The 20,760-nt window shown below is 32.8% G+C and overlaps 2 protein-coding genes across 2 annotated transcripts; one reads left to right on the top strand and one right to left on the bottom strand.

Moving 5' to 3' along the window:
* The first annotated feature begins 103 nt into the window (after nucleotides 1-103).
* LOC132719909 (uncharacterized) lies at nucleotides 104-6,814 on the top strand. The gene is made up of 11 exons (XM_060703864.1): nucleotides 104-468; nucleotides 1,267-1,474; nucleotides 1,842-1,951; nucleotides 2,292-2,488; nucleotides 2,900-3,074; nucleotides 3,278-3,449; nucleotides 4,789-4,889; nucleotides 5,100-5,244; nucleotides 5,470-5,552; nucleotides 6,040-6,199; nucleotides 6,666-6,814. Exons 1-11 carry the CDS (start codon nucleotides 331-333, stop codon nucleotides 6,764-6,766), a joined length of 1,590 nt encoding a protein of 529 aa, XP_060559847.1. The 5' UTR covers nucleotides 104-330; the 3' UTR covers nucleotides 6,767-6,814.
* Nucleotides 6,815-7,324: 510 nt separating this feature from the next.
* Nucleotides 7,325-20,748, bottom strand: LOC132719908 (dnaJ homolog subfamily C member 17-like). The gene is made up of 10 exons (XM_060703863.1): nucleotides 20,586-20,748; nucleotides 17,901-17,970; nucleotides 16,712-16,770; nucleotides 16,185-16,272; nucleotides 15,403-15,479; nucleotides 13,591-13,731; nucleotides 13,028-13,105; nucleotides 12,552-12,632; nucleotides 11,860-12,030; nucleotides 7,325-8,532 (listed from the first exon to the last, which is right to left on the bottom strand). The coding sequence occupies exons 1-10, from the start codon at nucleotides 20,661-20,663 to the stop codon at nucleotides 8,398-8,400; spliced, it is 978 nt and encodes a 325-aa protein (XP_060559846.1). The 5' UTR covers nucleotides 20,664-20,748; the 3' UTR covers nucleotides 7,325-8,397.
* Between the last annotated feature and the right edge of the window lie 12 nt (nucleotides 20,749-20,760).

The following is a 20,760-nucleotide window of genomic DNA, read 5'->3' as shown; positions in this document are numbered from 1 at the left end:
TTAACATATTACGCGAGGCTGAGCACTATATACGTATATATTTGACTATATATGTTTACACCTACATTTAAACAATTCAGTGGGTGTGTACAATTATAAGCAATAAAAACGGTTAAACTATATAAGTGAGTGTAAAATAAATCTGGATTATATGATGCATCTTAATCATATATGGTTCCGTATGTTAATTCTCATGGACAGTTTGATAAGGTCTTATTGACAACAGTTCACAGAATATCTTCTTATCACTCTATCGAATACTGACCATTACTATAAACAAACGATTCATATATTTGGACATATAATTGTAATGTGTCCAAGTATATAGATATGCTTAAAGTATATACTGCGAGAGCTATTCTCTCTCGAATGTATCATGCCTCTAAATATAAAGTTGACATTCCGGAAAGTTCTGTGACTGACTATATTTTCCGGCGTGTAGGGAACCACGGGCACAAAGTTGCACTTGTAAGTAACTCTTGCAATCATTTTCTTTCTTTTTCATTTTATTAACGCTATTTCTTATGCTCAAGGAATCTTATCTGTACTTTTTTTCTTTTTGCTAAAATTAGTGATATATTTTTAATTTTTGATATTTTTAAAGTATATTTTTGCCGCCTGCATGATTGTATGAATGTTCCAAAGATTGTGCAGTCTACATTCATATACACTTTAATAACATTATTGTTATCTTAACATAAACTTTAATGTACATAATTCAATACCGTCTGTGGCTTTCACTATATAGTCAGAATAAAAGAAACTAAAAGAAATTTTAAAAAAGATTCTCAAATATACATCTTATACACATAAATGTTAAAATCGTAAGATCCCTGTAATATGTTCATCCATTCGTGTATCAAGGTCGGATTAATATTCAATAGTGTTCACGGTTGCTTGACGAACAGCCGAACCTGTTCAACTATTTAAAATAAAAATTGGTGTTACGTTTTTAATTGAATTGTATGCTTTTTCATCAGAAACGATACTCGTATATTAAAAAGCAATTGATTACTTGTGAAAATGGAGGCGTAAGTGAAAAAAGAAGGAAAAAATCGCGCTAAATGCTGTATCGAACTTGTTGTACATTCCTATATAGTAAACACCACATGACACATATTCATTCAAAATACTAAGGTCGCAGATTCAGATTCAAAGTTTTAGCATGTTATTTAAAATTGAAGCAGATCTCTATATAGTAGATCAAACATAATGGCAATCGTTTATATTGACAAAAAATCTCAGTATGTAGTATTAACATTCCAGATAGATGGGATCAATGACCGGGGCTTTACTTTCGACCAACTACATGAAGAAGTTCGTCACGTGACAAATAGCTTAGGTTCATTGGGTTTGAAACATGGGGATGTGGCGTGTTTGTGCGGGACTAACGTTCCAGAATTTGCGCATGTTTTCTGTAGTGTAACATCATTAGGGGCAGCTTTAACTATTGCAAATTCTCAACTCACACCAGGTACATGTACATTTGTATAACCAACACGAGCAAGCACCATATCAATGTGTTAACAATAAATTAAAATGTATTCATGTCTCTCTCTATATATAATATAAAGGTGCACTTACAAACACATATCTAGCTTATACAGGAATGAAAATGACAATAAAATATGTAAATCTATGTATCAATGATAGTGCAAATACTAAAATATTAGAACAAAGATCAACAAGGAAAGGCGACGTTCTCTGAACGCGGCCTACAACGAAAGCCATAAGCGCGGACATGATGCAATTGGGTATTTCTTATAATTCATTAGATTGCGCCCAGGGATACAGCTCCAATTTTAGGGACTCTTATAATAGTCTTCAAACGTTTATTTCAGGCGAAATATTGCAACAAGTTAAGGACACAAATTCTCATCTGCTATTTACGACAGAGGATTGCGCGGAAAAGGCGCTACAAGTTCAGAAATCTAGTAATAATCAAATAAAAGTGAGTAGTACATAGCGGGATTTCTTTTCAATGTATATGTTAGACTATGGGTAAAATTCCTGAAAATTTGAATTAAATGTGTTACTATATAAATCGAGATTCGTTAGTAAGACTATGAACTGGTTAGAAAATACTATAAACTTCATCTTTGAGAAGTAAGGAAAGACTATGAACTTCCTCTTTGAGAGGTTAGAAAACGAAGCAAATACTACCGTAAGACCCACCATTTTAGACTAACAAAACCAAATCTTTACATTTATAAGTGCTAAAGATAGGTCGTATAATTATTTTTGACGTAATTTTGGGTATTAGAAATGAGAAATACATTTACATATTTCAGAATGTCATTGTCTTTGGTTCAAGCACTAACTGCATTTCATTTGAAGATCTGAAGAAAGAAGGACCAGAAGTGGACCTACCAGTGATCGAACCCGAGTCTGATGTTGCTCTCATACCATTCAGCAGTGGTACCACTGGGCTTCCTAAAGGTGTTCAACTCACGCATAGAAATATCGTGGCCGAATTAGCTGCACTTAGGTATAGGATGACCTCTTCTGAATGAAAAAAGAACTAGCCAACATTTTAGGATTTGTTTTGTTAAATTTGTTTTAGACAATGTACGTAACTCTATATAATAGAATATAGCAAAACATATAAACACTCGTCTACTTTGATTTAAATATCTTTGTACGTACATAGCAGTTTTGTGTGTTAATTTCTTTCATATAATGTAATCAGTGGCTGTAATTGCCACGAAGTGACTTGCTTACACAGTAACTTACAAGTAATTACTTGAAATTGTGACATAAAGTTTCCAAGATCAACTTTATTTAATATTTTACAAATAAAAATACTATTCAATGATCGTTGTTTATATACAATTCTCTTGAAATAAACAACATTTGAATAAAGATGTGACAATCATTTTGTACCGATATGTTATTGCAGCCACCCGTTGTTTCTTCCGTTCAACAATGACGACAGTTCGCTTTCCGCTCTTCCAATGGTACATATAGCAGGACTAGTGATCGGAATGTTGAATCCATTAAGCCAGGGGGCGACAGTTGTGACGCTGCCTCGATTTCAACCCGAGGCTTTTCTCTCATCACTACAGAAACACAGAGTATAATGTCCCTATATTCATTTTCGCCAGAACCAAGACATTTAGTTTTAGCTTACATAATTATCCCTAAAAACAGAACTCTTTGGCAATGTTACATGTGCACTTTTGTTTTTTAATTGCAATTTAAACAAAACAGTATTATATAATTGTAAATACCTAGCCATTATTTATGATATAAAATTAACATGGTCTAGATCTTTCAGGTCTCATTTTCGTTAATTGCTCCACCAGTTGTGAATTTCCTGGCGAGTGACCCACTGGTAGACAAATTTGATTTGTCTCATTGGACAACGCCGTACTCTGGGGCAGCGTCGCTCGGGGCTGAGTTAACAATGAAGATGGTGACTAGACTTAATCTTAAAGGCATAAGGCAAGGTAAAAACTGAAGTTCAGTTAGAGAAAGAGCAGTTTCATGTCATAAGTTTTCAAGGAATGTTTAACTTCACTGATGCGATTGAAATGTTTACAACAAGAGGGTCATAATGGCCCTAATATCGCTCACCAAAATATCAAAACTTTTCATGACAAGGAACAAGTAATATTGTAAACTATAAACAAATGCAGATATAAACTAGAACTGTGTCCAAAGGACACGGATGCCCCCACTGACAACATATATATGGTATATAGTGAAAAAAATTACAATAAAGGACCATAACTCTGTTAAATTTGGTCGCAGCAAAAATTCCTTCCTTTACTTCCATCTACACATTAAGGTTGTTCATCCCTGGAAGTTTAAGCAATAATCTGCCATCCGGTTTAAGAGGAGTTGGTTCACAAAATTTCTACATAGTATATAGTGAAAAAATCAACAAAGGGCCATAATTCTGTTAAATTTGGTCGCAGCGAAAATTCTTTCCTTTACTACCATCTACAAATTAAGGTTGTTTATCCCTTGAAGTTTAAGCAAAATCTGCCATATCCGGTTTAAGAGGAGTTGCGTTCACAAGATTTCGGGACGTACGGACAGACGTACGGACGGGCAGACGTACGGACAAGTGCAACGCTATATGCTCCCCACTTTGTGGGGGCAGAAATATAAATCTTTAACTGATATCACAAAGTTCATATTCATATCTGAAATAGTGCATGTGTCAAAACATAACTGGTTGAAATTGCTAGGTGAAAACAACAGTTCCATAAGGTATCACTGTCTGCCATGTATAATAAATGGTTTCCTTGGAGGTCGGTGCTTGCCATGAAATTCAATGCTAGATTCACTTGTTGCTACGGAAAGTTAATGTTTTCTATGGAAGTCACTTGTTGCTATGAAAATTAACAGTTTGCTATGAAAAGTCAATGGCTGCCATGAAGTCACTGGTTGCTATGGAAACGAAGCTTAAGCTCTTATAAATTAAGAGAAGAATTCTTTTACTATATACATATTAAAACCCGATATGGTGATAGAAAAAGATTTTTTAAAGTTTTTAATAAATACATATGACCCCTTGGGGTGGGGCCAATTTTGACCACATGGCTTTTATTTGTACAAACTTGGTAGACACTTACTGGATGTTTCATGCTTAATATCTACGTTTTTTAAAAAATCTTTTTCTACATACATATAAACAAATCAAAGACATCCTGGGTCACTTTGTGACAGGTGAGCTAATAAAAAAGCCATTACAATTTCAAACAAGATGAGAGAACAAGTTCGATCCAAAAAAAGTGAGCATTTTACCATTAAAAGTAAGCGTACACTAATTTTCTACAGGTTATGGAATGTCAGAAGCTAGTCCTGCGACACACACAACACCTCTGGATGGTTGGAAATATGGCTCTATTGGTGTACCATTACCTAACACGGAATGTAAGGTACGACACTCATGTCTTTTCAAGAAACTCTCCTAGCATAATAGTTAACTTTTAACAAATACAGCTTTGACATGTATTTGTGCCTGTCTTTTTAAATGAAAATGAGTCGAAAACACAAACATATGTAAAGCAAGTACATGTAGTCATTCCTTTTGTCGTAATTGATAGAAGTTACTTATTTGTGCTTTATTTTCATGAATTAACTTAAAGATAATGGATATAGAGTCGAGACGTGACCTTGGTGTAGATCAGCAAGGGGAGATAATGGTTCGAGGACCACAGATAATGAAGGGCTACCTGAACAATCCTGCAGCTACTAGAGAGACATTTACAGATGACGGATGGATGAGAACAGGTACTATAATTTACTTTTACCTACCTCGAACCTTTACATCATATAAAGTGTCAACTGTATATATTAAAAATAAACTGTAAATACACATTTATATCCCATTGAAATCACTGCAAAAATAAAATACATACTATAATAAGAGGACCTGACGGGTACAAATTATTCCACTGTACACATATTAATATACACTTACAATATTTTGATAGAAAAATAAATTAAATGTTACAGGAGACATAGGTTACTTTGACAAAGATGGTCATTATTTTGTTGTGGACAGACTCAAAGAAATAATAAAATACAAGGGATATCAGGTATGTCAGTATTAAATCAAATATAAAGTTATTAAAATTATGATTATCCATAGTAATATAGTCAATTGAAGATAATTAAACAATTTATGTTTATGTACTAATTGTACCTTAATTGGAACATACAAAGTCAAAAAGATAGACTTTACACAGAATGCATTGCCAAATGAAACTTCTGAACTTCATAACGTGCAGGTACATCGATTTAACACTTAATTATTACGATAAAGTTTTCCTATCAAACTTATTGGGCATGAAGCTCAACTTCAATACAACCTCTGTAGAGAAACGTGTTTGGGAGACAAAGATTTTTCTTGTTGACAGAGGTGATGCTCTACGAGGTTAAATCTATTGCAAAGTATTACTTTAGGAAACTTGAGACTATTGTTGTAAAGAGGTAATCGCTTTTTAAATAGCAACACTGCGCAGGCTGCATTGTATTTATTTATTTATTACCTGATGGAAAAATCTATTACTTTATGATTTTCAGATTTCTCCCGTTTATCTGGAATCTATTCTATTGTCCCACCAAAGTGTAGAGGATGCTGCAGTTGTGGGTATACCACATGGTGTTGATGGTCATCTTCCTACAGCGTTTGTTGTGTGCAATAATAAAACACCTGAATCTACTCTAGCAGACTTTGTGAATTGTATGTACAGTGCTTTTATGATAACGTTATACATGTATATACATTTCAGTTGAAAGAATAGTTCCCAATTTTAACAAATCCCATGTTTTAAGAATGAACAGACTAACATTGTCAGAAGTAACAACTTGCTAAAAATGACTCTTTAACATCAATGTCTCAAAATCAATAACAAGATCACTATTAATTTGGCAAAAAAAGTTACCGGTATTTTATTATTATTATTATTTCTTTTTCTGTAACACTAAAATTAAATAAAGTAGAAGGCAATGATCGCCAAAATAACCCCTCAGAATAAAGAGATTCATGTCAACATAACATTTTAACTCACAATTTTTTATCAGTAAAAATCAGTAACAGAGTTGATATCACTTATAATAGTTGACATGTTCCTTAGCGATATATTTTTAGTTATATATTTTTATTTATTTTTATCTTTATTTTATAAGTTTAGTTCTTTTACTTTCAGCTAAAGTTGCCCCATATAAACAGTTAAGAGGTGGTGTTCACATTGTTAAAGAAATACCAAGATTACCAAGTGGTAAAATATTGAGGAGAAAACTTGTTTAACATCTTTATTTTATTTACTTAGTTCAAATAAATTACTACAAAAATATTTCATATTTTATTCTGTGTAAAAAAATACATATACATATTAAAGTACTTTTTTATTTTTCCAGATTCAGCACAGTAACAATGCTCCCAATATCTTCACTTCATTGTTTATTTTTTTGTTGAGTTATATTTTCTAAGATGCAATAAGATGCAATTGTTTATGTCTATGACTCCAAACTCAATAACTATCAACAATTGTCAACAAGAAACAAATTTCAATATCCATTACCTTAATCTTTATCTAAAACCAAGTGCAACATTTTTGTCATTTCAATTTTTGTTCCAGTCACAGAACAGATTATATTTTATATTATATTTCGACTTGTAGAGGTATTTACATTTTGTTGCAGCATTCTTTATTGATTTTTCAGACAGTGAAATAGATCAAATGCATTACTGTATTCCTAGAAAAGATTTCGCGCATTTTAAGTTAGCGGTTTTCGCGGTAGGCATGATTCCGCGAATCTTTATAGCCGCGAATATGTCACTTATAACAAATTATATTATTAGTAATTATCATGCTTATTAACGTTATTTGCTAGTCACAGCGTTGACAAACGCATTTACAGTTTGCGAACATTGAATGACTTGGATTTTATTTGCTTGGAGTAGGTGTAATCCTTTGTTAAAAGTACAAAAGCGATAAAGTGCTACATTGATAAACAGCTGTTATGTTGTTATAATGAAAGCGATGTACAGTCCGATAATGTGTAAAAAAAAGTATCGACATTTTGAAGATAAAGTCAGTTAGGATTCAAATGAGAATAAAAGCTAACGGGTCTGACTAAATCTTACTTAATAACATAATGAAAAAAGGTAAGGAAACATGAAAGTGTTCACGGAACAACCGTCCTTGTTCAACTAGTCAATAGATGAAAATGAATCGAGTAACGTTGCGCTTTAGGCGCGACTTGTCAAAAAAATAAAATAATTAAAAGCACCCAACAGGCAAGGTTATGCATCAAAAACGTAGCCTCTAAAAGCTGTAATTTAGACCGTAGCGACTTAACATTCGCGGAATTCGCGGTTACTACATATCCGCGAAAGTTTGTCTCCGCGAAAATGCCGACGTTGTGAAAAACGCGAAATATTGTATCCGCGAACATTTCTAGGAATACAATATTTGATACTTCATTGATTCAAATTGAATTCTATTTTTAAAACTTACAAAAAATAAAGGATAAAAGAAGAGTTTTCATCTTTGTGACATTCACTTTAGATATTATCAATCACATAACTTTCAGCTACAATATACAATCACAAATCTTCTCGATATTCAGCTTAGATTATACAATCACAAAGTTTGATGACAAAAATCTTAGATATCAATCACAAATCTTGCAAGTTTCAACTCAGATATACAATCAAAAATCCTGGTGAAATTCTGCTCAGGTATAAAATCACAAATCTTGGGGACATTCAGCTGAGATATGAAATCACAAATCTTGGGACATTCAGCTTAGATTTACAATTACAATGGAGCATCTCATTTGCAAGAGAATAGGAAAACCACTTCATACGAGTCAGATGTTTAAATGAGTGATTTAAAAATATATCAGATGTCCACAGGTTAATAATCACAGGTGTCAGCCATTTTCTTCATCTTCTTTCTCCATTTGTTCTATCAATCTTTTCCTCTCTTCAGCTTGTCTCATCTTCATTAACACAACACTTTCAAAGTCTTTATTATCACTAGATGCTGGGCCATTGAATTGGTAAGGCTGTGAAAATAAAATAGTTAAATACTGAAACTTGCTTGGCTGCAATTAAGGTTTATCCTCCACCATAAACAATTTGAATTGAACTAACCTAAATACTTTTTGTATTCAAGTGTGAAAAAATATAATTATTTGTGTCTAAAAAGTGGTTGCTAAATGATTTAGTAGATCATGACCATGCAGGTGATTATTTGATCATTACAAACAGGAAAATTAATACAATATACATGATGTACAATTAATTTTTAGCTCGACTATACAAAGTATATGGAGAGCTGTCCTACTAGCCTGGGCGTTGGCATCTTCGTCCGCGTCCAGATTTCAGATTAAAGTTTTGGTGCAGTAAAATATTTTTCATTATAACTTTTTCATTTCTTAAGGTATCAACTTCAAACTTCAAATATATGTTCCTTATCATCAACCACAACTTAAGTGACAAGGTTCATAACTCTAGCACCAATATTTTCAGAGTTATCTCCCCTTGAACTTAGATTTTTTCTAAAAACAAATTATTTTTTTTTACTGTAACTTCTTTACTTCTGAAGGGATCAACTTCATACTTTAAATATATGTTCCTTATTATCAACCACATCTTATGTGACAAGGGTCATAACTCTAGCACCAATATTTTCAGATTCATCTCCCCTTGAACTTAGAATTTTCCTTAAAAAATATTATTTTTTACTGTAACTTCTTTGTTTCTTAAGGGATCAACTTCAAACTTCACATATAATTATGTTCCTTATCATTAACCACATCTTATGTGACAAGGTTCATAACTCTAGTACCAATATTGCAAGATTTATCTCCCTGTTAACTTAGATTTTTTTTTACTTGAAAAATGTTATCTTTTACTATAACTTCTTTAGTTTTAAAGGTATCTACCACAAACTTCAAATACATATTCCTTATCATCAACCAGATCTTGTGTGATGAGGTTCATAACTCTTGAAGCAATATTTTTAGATTTATCTCCCTTTGAACTTAAAAATTTCTTTAAGAAATATTTTTACTTCTCTACTTATTAAGTATCTACTTCAAACTTCAAATATATATTTCTTGTCATTACCCACATGTTGTGTGACAAAGTCCATAACTCTAGTGTGACTATTTTCAGAATTTTCCCCCTTGAACTTGGAATTTATGTTAACAACAATGACTTCTTGTCATAAGAAGAAATATATTTATATCATAATTGATTTTTCTTCCATAGTTTTGTCTCCCTTACTGCGTCCAGTATTAAATTAGTCGAGCTTCACTGTCTCCTGTGAGAGCTCTTGTTTAAAAAACATTCATTAATACCGGTACTTACCATAAAAGTAATAGCTTCATTCAAATTTGTTCTACATTATTAAAATAACAAGAAGCGCCGCAATGCGACGAAAACAAGGTTTTCAACGACCAACTTTTGATGTGACAACAATCAATACGTCAAAGTGCACTGAAGTTATTGAGTAGATACTGAAAATTCTATTGTAAGCAAATTACCTTGACCTTGTACCCAGATATCTAAGTGGCAATCCAAAGCTGCCACTCAGCAAGTTCAGTGTCAAAAGGTCAAAGCAAACTCAAGTTTTAACATGAAAACTAAATGCATTAACCTTGATCACAGACCCCTGGGTAGCAATCCCAAGCTGCTTCTTGATATAAGCTACCCATTCATCAAGTTTGGTGTCAATAGGGCAAAGCAATCTCAAGTTATTGAGCAGAAACTGAATTTCTAATTTTAGTAACAGTGACCTTGACCTTGATCACAGGCACCTGGGTAGCAATCCCTAGCTGCATCTTGAAATAACCTATCCATACACCAAGTTTGGTGTCAATAGGCCAAAGCAATCTCAAGTTATTGAGCGGAAACTGAATTTCTATTTTTAGTAACAGTGACATTGACCTAGATCACAGACACCTGGGTACCAATCCCAAGCTGCTCTTGATATAAGCTATCCATACACCAAGTTTGGTGTCAATAGGCCAAAGCAACTCAAGTTATTGAGCGGAAACTGAATTTTCTATTTTTAGTAACATGACCTTGACCTTGATCACAGACACCTGGGTACCAATCCCAAGCTGCCTCTTCATATAAGCTATCCATACACCAAGTTTGGTGTGAATAGGCAAAGCAAACTCAAGTTATTGAGCGGAAACTGAATTTCTATTTTTAGTAACAGTGACCTTGACCTTGATCACAGACACCTGGGTACCAATCCCAAGCTGCCTCTTGAATATAAGCTGTCCATACACCAAGTTTGGTGTGAATAGGCCAAAGCAAACTCAAGTTATTGAGCGGAAACTGAATTTCTATTTTTAGTAACAGTGACCTTGACCTAGATCACAGACACCTGGGTAGCAATCCCAAAGTTATTGAGCGGAAACCAAAAGTTTACGCCCGCCCGCCCGCCAACCGCTCGCCCGCCGACTTCGGCATTACAATAACCACGGTTTTCGTTGAAAACCTGGTTAAAAATACTTTTTTACTAATCTTAACATAATCATCAATCGCTTACATTAATTAAATCTAAACACTATTTCCCCACTTTTTTATGTTAAAGGAATATTTTAGCACTCTGGTACAGTTATTTTATTCCTTTGATTCTCATATGGCTATACACCAATTTAGAATACACGAGAATAGATTAAACTAGAAAATAAAGACACAGGAAGACATTTTTCTATATTTTTGTTATATTAGCGTGATCAGCGTGATTGACAGAATCATGGGTGCAAGTTATTTTAAAAAAGCCAGGATTAGCAATATTTTTATTGTTTTTAGATAGAAAAAGAGACCTTTCAGGTGCATAAAAAATCTGATCTTCAAGTAAATGCCTTAAAACTTGAAGCCATGCAGAATCCTCAAATAAAACCAAAAAAAAACGAGATTAAAGATCAACAAAGCAAAGGCAGCATTCACAGGACCCCCCCCCCCCTCGACGGCACCAAATAAGTTTGATATGTTTGCAGCTCAAATTTATTGCAACACTAAGCAAGTGTATCTTTAAAACCATAGCAAGCTAAGCTTCAATACAAAGTGTTCCAAAATTCAACGTATCTATAAGTCAGGTTCATCTACTTTAACCATCAAAGAATATGAATCTATTGCAAACAAAAATTCAATTATAAATTAAAAATATAATTATTAAATATATACACTGTATATTAAACTGGTAAAGTTCTACTGAGACCAGCGATAAACGAATTGTCAAGATTTTCACTTTTGTAGGTTATCCTAAATATGTACAGTCTTTTGTGGTAGGCCATTGTTTTGAGTGACCTTTTTGTCACAATTAAAGGCAATACTAGCTCGTTACATATGCAACAAATTTTATCTATTACCTGAGATGGAGTTGAGAATGTAGGAACACTTGTATTTGAGGCAAATTTTTGTCCCCCATCTGTTGCCTCGTTATTATGGTTACCAAGCCTTTCTTCTGGTGGTTGCCCTGACAACCAAGACAATGTTAGTGGAAAATCTTCCTTTCCTTTTACATTCCTTACTGCAAGGTCCTGTGAATAGTAATCAAATAATGAAATCAATAAATAAATACAAGTTTTACTTTACTGCAGAGAAAATCTTTTTTATTTGGTTCTCCATTGTTATAGACTGTAACCAAGTAGTTCCTTTGTTCATTATTGCAGACTATCAAGTATTTAAATTTTCCCGTTATTTTTAAGGATTCCCAAATTTTTACAAAAAGTTTTCTTAAACAAGTAAAAAAACAATTACTTAGATTTAACTAGAACAAAGCTTCAAACTTGTATATCTACTTAGAAAAATTGTTTGCATTTGTAAAAAACAATTATACATGTAGAAATGGGGAGGAGACAAATAAAATTAAAATGATTTAATAAATCTGTTCATTATGAAAATGACAATGAAAACTGCAATATCTCTCACACACCTTAGCATCAGTTTCAGCAGTATTCAACTTTTACTTATAAAGTTTTAGAATCAACTACATGTATCCTGAAGTCATGTGTTGATAATCTAAACGACAAATGAATTTTCAGTAATATAGACAACTTACAGCTGTATAAGGCGATGAATATTCTACAATGGCAGTTCCTGATTTCTTCACTGATACAACTAGATTCAACACTTCACCATACTAAAATCATACAAGAATTTCTGTAAATGACTACCACAGCATACAGCAATGTCATTGTAAAACTTACATATAATTTTCATGCCATTAAAATGCAAGAACTATATCAGAAGTTTTGATGTTAATGTTGTGATAAGTTGTTGTAGAAATAAAGTAAAGTGGTACAAAAACTTAACCAACACCCAGGTTAGTAGGACAGCTCTCCTTTTTATAGAATGTATCACGGACTTTGTCAATTTAAGTCCATGAATAGTCAAGCTAAATTTTAATTTTAATCAAAATTCCATTTAAAAAATCATTTCTGTAATTAATGTGCAACAGATTCTTAGAAACAATATAGTAAATTTTAATTTGTATCATGACATGTGATATGTCATATTTATCCGATCACTACATACCTTAGAAAATATGTCTTCTAACTCTTGTTTAGTGTAGCCCTCATCTCTATTCTCACCTTTCCTTATTTTCCACTTAGCCTAAAAATAACAACAATATTAAAGTTAACCTTTTACCCACTAAATTTGTGAAATGGACTTGTTCAGTTTCTAGAGCTGTCAATGATCAATTTAAGATCTCAAAATGGTAAGGAATGTCAGCCAAACACATCAAACCTGTAACTGCCTTAAATTAATCTTTTTTTTAACAGAAAATATATAGGATTATTAGTCAAAAATAAATAAACAAATCTTATTGTTACATGGTGGCAAAGAAAAGAATATTGTTAGGATGTGCTTAATTGGAAAATGAATTCCCATCTTAAAATACAGGGATAAAACACTTAACATCAAAAGCATCATTTGAAAATACTGTAAACATATTTATGTAATTCTAAGTATAAAACATCATATTCAACTTAGCACTGCCTTTGATACAAAATATTAAGACCAAAACAATATCTTGATTCGAAAGCTGATAAGAGCAGTCAGGGACACGCCTCTATTAATCTCATTATCTTACATACCTTAATTTTTACGGTGCTACAGTCATCATCATCATCATCACCATCATCAGCTGCTTTATTCAACTTCTCCTCTAAATCTTTACGTAATTGTTCCTGTGTCTCTTGTAATATTCTGTTGCCATCTTTACGTAACCTCTCAATCTAGAAATTTATAAAAACTAATCAAGTTAATTTTGCAGTTTTCTACCAGGGTTGCCAGCACTTTGGTGAAATAAAATTCCCTGACTTTTCCCTGACTTTTCACTGACCAATTTATGTTTTTCACTGACCAAAATCGTCAAACACATAAACGGCCTCCTGACCTCCCCTTCAGCCGTCCAATCCTCCCATTATATTTTTGCATGTAAATTTGTGTTTATTTTCCAAAATAAAAAACATTTACATCAAAGTAATGATTCAAACATTGTGTTCTACTATTCTTAACTATTTCTATTCAAACACAGTGTGACTGTTGGTCAGTGAAACATATGACATGAAAATCAGAAGAATCATAATATAAGCATCTGTATTAGAAATCACATAAGTCACTCTTTCCTTCCTAGTAGTAACACATAAAACACCAAGACTATAAGAGAAATACTTGTATGACAAAACTTAAAATTTAAACATCTCTAAACTATAAGAACAATAAACATTTAACACAGTTACTTGTATAAGGCATCATGATAAACTCCACTGATTGTGAAAACAAGAACAAAGGGCTCATTTTGGCATATCATGAAATAATCACTATAAAATTAAAGACTTTGAATGAGTGAAGTAAGTTAGTGTGAAAAAAAGTTAGTGCATTGCATAATTTAGCCAGTGTCCATCATGTTTGCAAGACAAATCCTTTTGTACAATTTCTTAGTGTCAAAGCAAAAAGCAAAGCAGGTTATATGCCAATATGGTAGTTTGGTATACATGTATACTGACTAGATTTTGTTAGTAATTAAAAGCCCTTCTAGTGATCATGCAAATAGCTAGACCAATACAGAATACAGTGAACTGACTAGATATTGCTAGTAGGTAAAAGCACTTCTAGTGATCATGCACAGAAATAGCAAGGGTTGCAAAGCCTTTCAGTCTTTAGGCTGAGTGATGTTCTAAGGTAAATAATGGGTATTATAATCACTAAGTTAACATATAATGCTTCTTAATATCACAGTCTACTGTTATTTGAATTTAATGCTTAACTGTGAGAGTGATAAAGTCAAATATTAAATGCCTAAAGACTGCCATGGCCAAGATAGACCTTCAATGCGTATATTTCTCGACCTTTGAAATAATTTTTCCCTGACTTTTCACTGACTTTTCAGGAATTTCATTTTTCACTGACCAAATTTCAAAATTCCCTGACAATTCCCTGACCTTGAAAAAATACCCAATTTCCCTGACTTTTCAAGTCCGCTGGCAACCCTGTCTACACATAAGACTTCTATTAATGATCTTCGATTTCTATAAAATTGTATTTTTAAGCTGTATGACGAAGGAAAGTTTACTTATACTGACAAATGGCACACAGGTGTCAGATGCCCTATTTTAATTATCTTAGGCAGAAATATGCAGCAAGGTAATATACTCATCTATCTCTTGAGAATTTGAACTACACTGTATGTCAGTATCATCAAACAGTCAAAAGGTATGGGGAAATATTTTCAACAAATACCTTTGAGAGGATGTATGGAACAACAGTGAACTTGATGAATGAAGGTAAAATACATGTGTCTTTATACACTGGTTATGATAAGGTTTATCACAATCTATTTCTGTATCAAGTCAAACCATCATCAACCTACTGTACTGATCTTGTAAAGCAGCAAATAGACAAACCTCTGCCTGTAGTTTTCTAGCATCAGCAGCAGAATCTACCTTCTGTTCACCAGCTGCCCTCTCTCTTGCCTCTAGATCTGTATATAAAGTCAAACACTTCATTGATATTTGATTATTTTATAAATCATAATTTACCATTTAAGTTTAAACAACAAAGATGCACACATACTTTGCAGAACTATGAATGTTATAAGTAGACATCAAATTATTAACATCTAATTTATGTTAAAAATGCCCCTATATCTAGGCATCTGTACAAGGATGCAGTTTGACCATGCTCTATACTGTTGGTAGGTCAATTTTGTAATTCAATATTGAAATCCCTTAAAACATGCCTCCAGATTCATGCCAAATTTATGAAAATTTTGAAAATGTATCTAAAAGTTAGATAATGTGAAGTAAACAAAAAAGTAATTTGCACATTGCAAACAGCACTTACAATCCATGTAAATTACCAGAAATTAGTCAAAATATGCGAAAATAGCCCTTACTGCTTAAGTCACGCAACTACAAAATCATTTTTTAATCTCACGTAAGATGTCAATTATTATTTGAATCTTTTGTAACATCTTAGTTAATTTTGATTTTCTTGAAATACTTGGGTTCATCTGGAGGTGAGCAGCTTTAAAGGTTAAAAGACTGTTCCAATCTCAAAGCTTTTTGCAAACTCATTACAAAAATTCAGCAAGTTAAACATATATATGCACAGTCACCAACAACAATATATAAAGAAGAAACAAAATATCCTTTCCAAACAAATATATTGTAAATAAATTACTGACCTTCTTTGAACTTTTTTCTTTTAGAGTCGTAATGTTTCTGGCGTAGTAATGCAGCTTTTTTGGCTTTGAGTATTTTATCATAGGCTGCCTGTAAAGAATAAAGTATACATCAGAATCATTGTGGCACTACTTTAATTTAACATTGATCATCTATGCTTGATTGTACAACAAATTCTTGCCATAAATAATTATTCACTTTCAAAGCATTTGATGCTCAGATACTACCAAGACAAAGAATTAGTATCAATGAGGAAATTTTGGTTGCCACCAAAGCAGGGCTGGAACCCACAACCCATAGGTTGAGAGGCCGACAGTTCTACAATTCCAGCCACTTCTCCTCATTAGTCATGATTTCATGTAATCACAAATTATGTTCACAACTTATACAGCAGAAGAAATTTTCACAACAAATAAAAAATGAAGGTAAATTAACTTTACATTTTTATCTTGTTGATTTTATAATTTTCCCATTTATAAATTGATCAGTTAGACAGGCCACTTAGACAACACAATACTAGTAAGAGTACCTTTGCAGCAGCATCGGTGAGGATGTCAAGAGCCTGAGTCAGTTTGTGGAACAGTTCAGCTGAAAAATAAGACAATTTTTTACATAATAAATAAATATACTAATATCAGAATTTTAACTTCTCAGCCTTTAGTCCTATGAAACAATGGTTCATACTATCAGAAAATGATTGTGTAGCCATTTTTAATAATTTATTTACTGGCTATTGAGAAATATCATATATTTTACATATATGTACATGTATATAATAATCAAGTTATTTTGTTCACATACAAGTATCATGTGGAAGTCAATTCTTTATCATAGCATAGGGATAAAAAAATAGGTTTAAGGATCTGTCACACACCAATTCATTTACATTTATATCTATAAGTTCTACTAATTTGTTGAAGGTCCTACAGAATATAACCAACTGCCTATGATCAGGTCTGTTATTTTTTTGTTGAAAATTTAAGGTTCATGTATGAAATATTAAAATGGAATAGCCTCATTAACAAATGGTAAATCTAAAAAAAAATAATCAATTCTAAAACTTGAAGAAAATACAATTCCAAATCTGATAATCTGATTTAAAAACAAGAGCTGTCAGTAGGACAGCAACGCTCGACTATTCTTAGTGCTTGATAGTAAAAAAAATGCTTGATACAGTTACCTCCTCCTGTTTACAGGTTGGGGTCATGATGGTGAACAAGTGTGCAAAGTTTCAAAGCCATATGTCAATGGACTTTGAAAATATTTGAACTATTACAAAAACTTTAACATAAATTCTAAGTCGAAAAAGGGGCATAATTCTGTCAAAATGCTTGATAGAGTTACCTCCTCCTGTTTACAGGTTGGGGTCATGATGGTGAACAAGTGTGCAAAGTTTCAAAGCCATATGTCTATGGATTTTGAAAATATTTGAGGTATTACAAAAACTTTAATGTAAATTCTAAGTCGAAAAAGGGGCATAATTCTGTCAAAATGCTTGATAGAGTTACCTTCTCCTGTCTACAGGTTGGGGTCATGATGGTGAACAAGTGAGCAAAGTTTCAAAGCCATATGTCAATGGACTTTGAAAATATTTGAACTATTACAAAAACTTTAACACAAGTGGTCACGCCGACGCTGACGCGGACGCCGACGCTCGGGTGACTGCAATAGCTCTACTTATTCTTAATGAATAGTCAAGCTAAAAAGCACAACATTACCTGCTTTTGGATTATCTGGATTCTTGTCAGGATGGCATTTCAAAGCTTGCTTTCTGTAGGACTTTGTAATCTGTGAATTATAACAAGAGCTGTCGGTAGGACAGCAACGCTCGACTATTCTTAGTGCTTGATAGTAAAAATATGCTTGATAGAGTTACCTCCTCCTGTTTACAGGTTGGGGTCATGATGGTGAACAAGTGTGCAAAGTTTCAAAGCCAAATGTCAATGGACCTTGAAAATATTTGAGGTATTACAAAAACTTTAACGTAAATTCTAAGTCGAAAAAGGGGCATAATTCTGTTAAAATGCTTGATACAGTTATCTCCTCCTGTCTACAGGTTGGGGTCATGATGGTGAACAAGTGTGCCAAGTTTCAAAGCCATATGTCAATGGACTTTGAAAATATTTGAACTATTACAAAAACTTTAACGTAAATTCTAAGTCGAAAAAGGGGCATAATTCTGTCAAAATGCTTGATAGAGTTACCTCCTCCTGTTTACAGGTTGGGGTCATGATGGTGAACAAGTGTGCAAAGTTTCAAAGCCAAATGTCAATGGACTTTGAAAATATTTGAACTATTACAAAAACTTTAACGTAAATTGTAAGTCGAAAAAGGGGCATAATTCTGTTAAAATGCTTGATACAGTTATCTCCTCCTGTCTACAGGTTGGGGTCATGATGGTGAACAAGTGTGCCAAGTTTCAAAGCCATATGTCAATGGACTTTGAAAATATTTGAACTATTACAAAAACTTTAACGTAAATTCTAAGTCGAAAAAGGGGCATAATTCTGTCAAAATGCTTGATAGAGTTACCTCCTCCTGTTTACAGGTTGGGGTCATGATGGTGAACAAGTGTGCAAAGTTTCAAAGCCAAATGTCAATGGACTTTGAAAATATTTGAACTATTACAAAAACTTTAACGTAAATTCTAAGTCGAAAAAGGGGCATAATTCTGTTAAAATGCTTGATACAGTTATCTCCTCCTGTCTACAGGTTGGGGTCATGATGATGAACAAGTGTGCCAAGTTTCAAAGCCATATGTCAATGGACTTTGAAAATATTTGAACTATTACAAAAACTTTAACGTAAATTCTAAGTCGAAAAAGGGGCATAATTCTGTCAAAATGCTTGATAGAGTTACCTCCTCCTGTTTACAGGTTGGGGTCATGATGGTGAACAAGTGTGCAAAGTTTAAAAGCCATATGTCAATGGACTTTGAAAATATTTGAACTATTACAAAAACTTTAACGTAAATTCTAAGTCGAAAAAGGGGCATAATTCTGTCAAAATGCTTGATAGAGTTACCTCCTCCTGTTTACAGGTTGGGATCATGATGTTGGACAAGTGTGCAAAGTTTCAAAGCCATATGTCAATGGACTTTGAAAATATTTGAACTATTACAAAAACTTTAACGTAAATTCTAAGTCGAAAAAGGGGCATAATTCTGTCAAAATGCTTGATAGAGTTACCTCCTCCTGTCTACAGGTTGGGGTCATGATGGTGAACAAGTGTGCAAAGTTTCAAAGCCATATGTCTATGGACTTTGAAAATATTTGAACTATTACAAAAACTTTAACATAAGTGGTTACGCCGACGCTCGGGTGACTGCAATAGCTCTACTTATTCTTATCGAATAGTCGAGCTAAAAATGATGTTAAGACCCTGACATGTGGGGATGAACATAAAGTAAAATCATCTTTAAATGACTATTTTTGTACAAATATAAAACTATCACATTGAAAGTGCAGTGAGTGGACAGACTGATGGTAAAAACTACAATACAAAATTTCGATAAGTTTTGTTTATAACTGTTAATTGCATGATGTTTTTCTCATAACTGCAGTGAGTATGAAATATGTCCAAATTTTATGAAATCACAGCATAGTTTATGACATTAACACCTGTTTCTGTTTTGGATGAATTTTAAAACGAGAATTCAAAGACCAGGACTGCAAAAAATATATAGATTTCTATACCCATCACTGAAATTTTGAGTGTCATTTCAAATTGGGCGTGGCAATTTTCAATGTAACTCAATGATAATAGGAGGGGCATTCTGATAACAGAACGATTTCAACAGTTGGGCTTTATAATAATCGTCGAGGTTTTCAGATTGAAAACGGTAGCAGGCATCATGAAATATTGAATTACACCTTTAACACAGGAAATTGTACAAATTTTTCAACGACTTCCCCATTCATAGAGCCGTTGTCTAATTTCATACTTATTTACTTAACAATTAATAACTGGTCAAAATTACTGTACAGTAATGGTTTGTTTCAAAATTATGTTAGATCTATCATTGAATTATTTATCAACAGAAAAATACAGTGAAGCATTGATTATTCTTACTAATGGGTAACTGAAATTGAGTATAACACCAAACAAAAAGTAGAAGGATACTAGCTACTATTCCTTATATTAAATAGACCATCTTCATGATCTTGTGTAGTTATCAAGTTATGAAAGTTGTTGAAATATTTTGGAAGAAAAAAGATTATCTTACAAAATTAGCAAACGCGTATTTTAAAAAAATTTAAACCAGTGGACATAGTATTCTGTACTTTGATGCCTTAAAAATGTGCATCATCACTGTGGTTTGATTAATCATTATTTTAACATTGTAAACAAAAATTACACATCTTCGCGAAATTATGTGACAATTGAAATTTTTGACATATTACTTCTTTTTCTGTAGCTGTTTCATCCACATCAAGGATCCCATACAAATCTTCCTTTGTTATATCAAGCTTTTTACTCATCGTGACTTTTAGATACTAAGAACAATTAGATAAATTTTTCAATTTTTCTGGGAAACTGGACGAATGAAAAATCTTCTTTGTGAAGAGTAATATTCAA

The sequence above is a fragment of the Ruditapes philippinarum genome, unplaced genomic scaffold (genome assembly GCF_026571515.1).
Source record: "Ruditapes philippinarum isolate M1 unplaced genomic scaffold, ASM2657151v2 ctg367_1_1_1_1, whole genome shotgun sequence".
Taxonomy (NCBI): Eukaryota; Metazoa; Mollusca; class Bivalvia; order Venerida; family Veneridae; genus Ruditapes; species Ruditapes philippinarum.
This window is presented reverse-complemented; position numbering and strand designations above follow the sequence as displayed.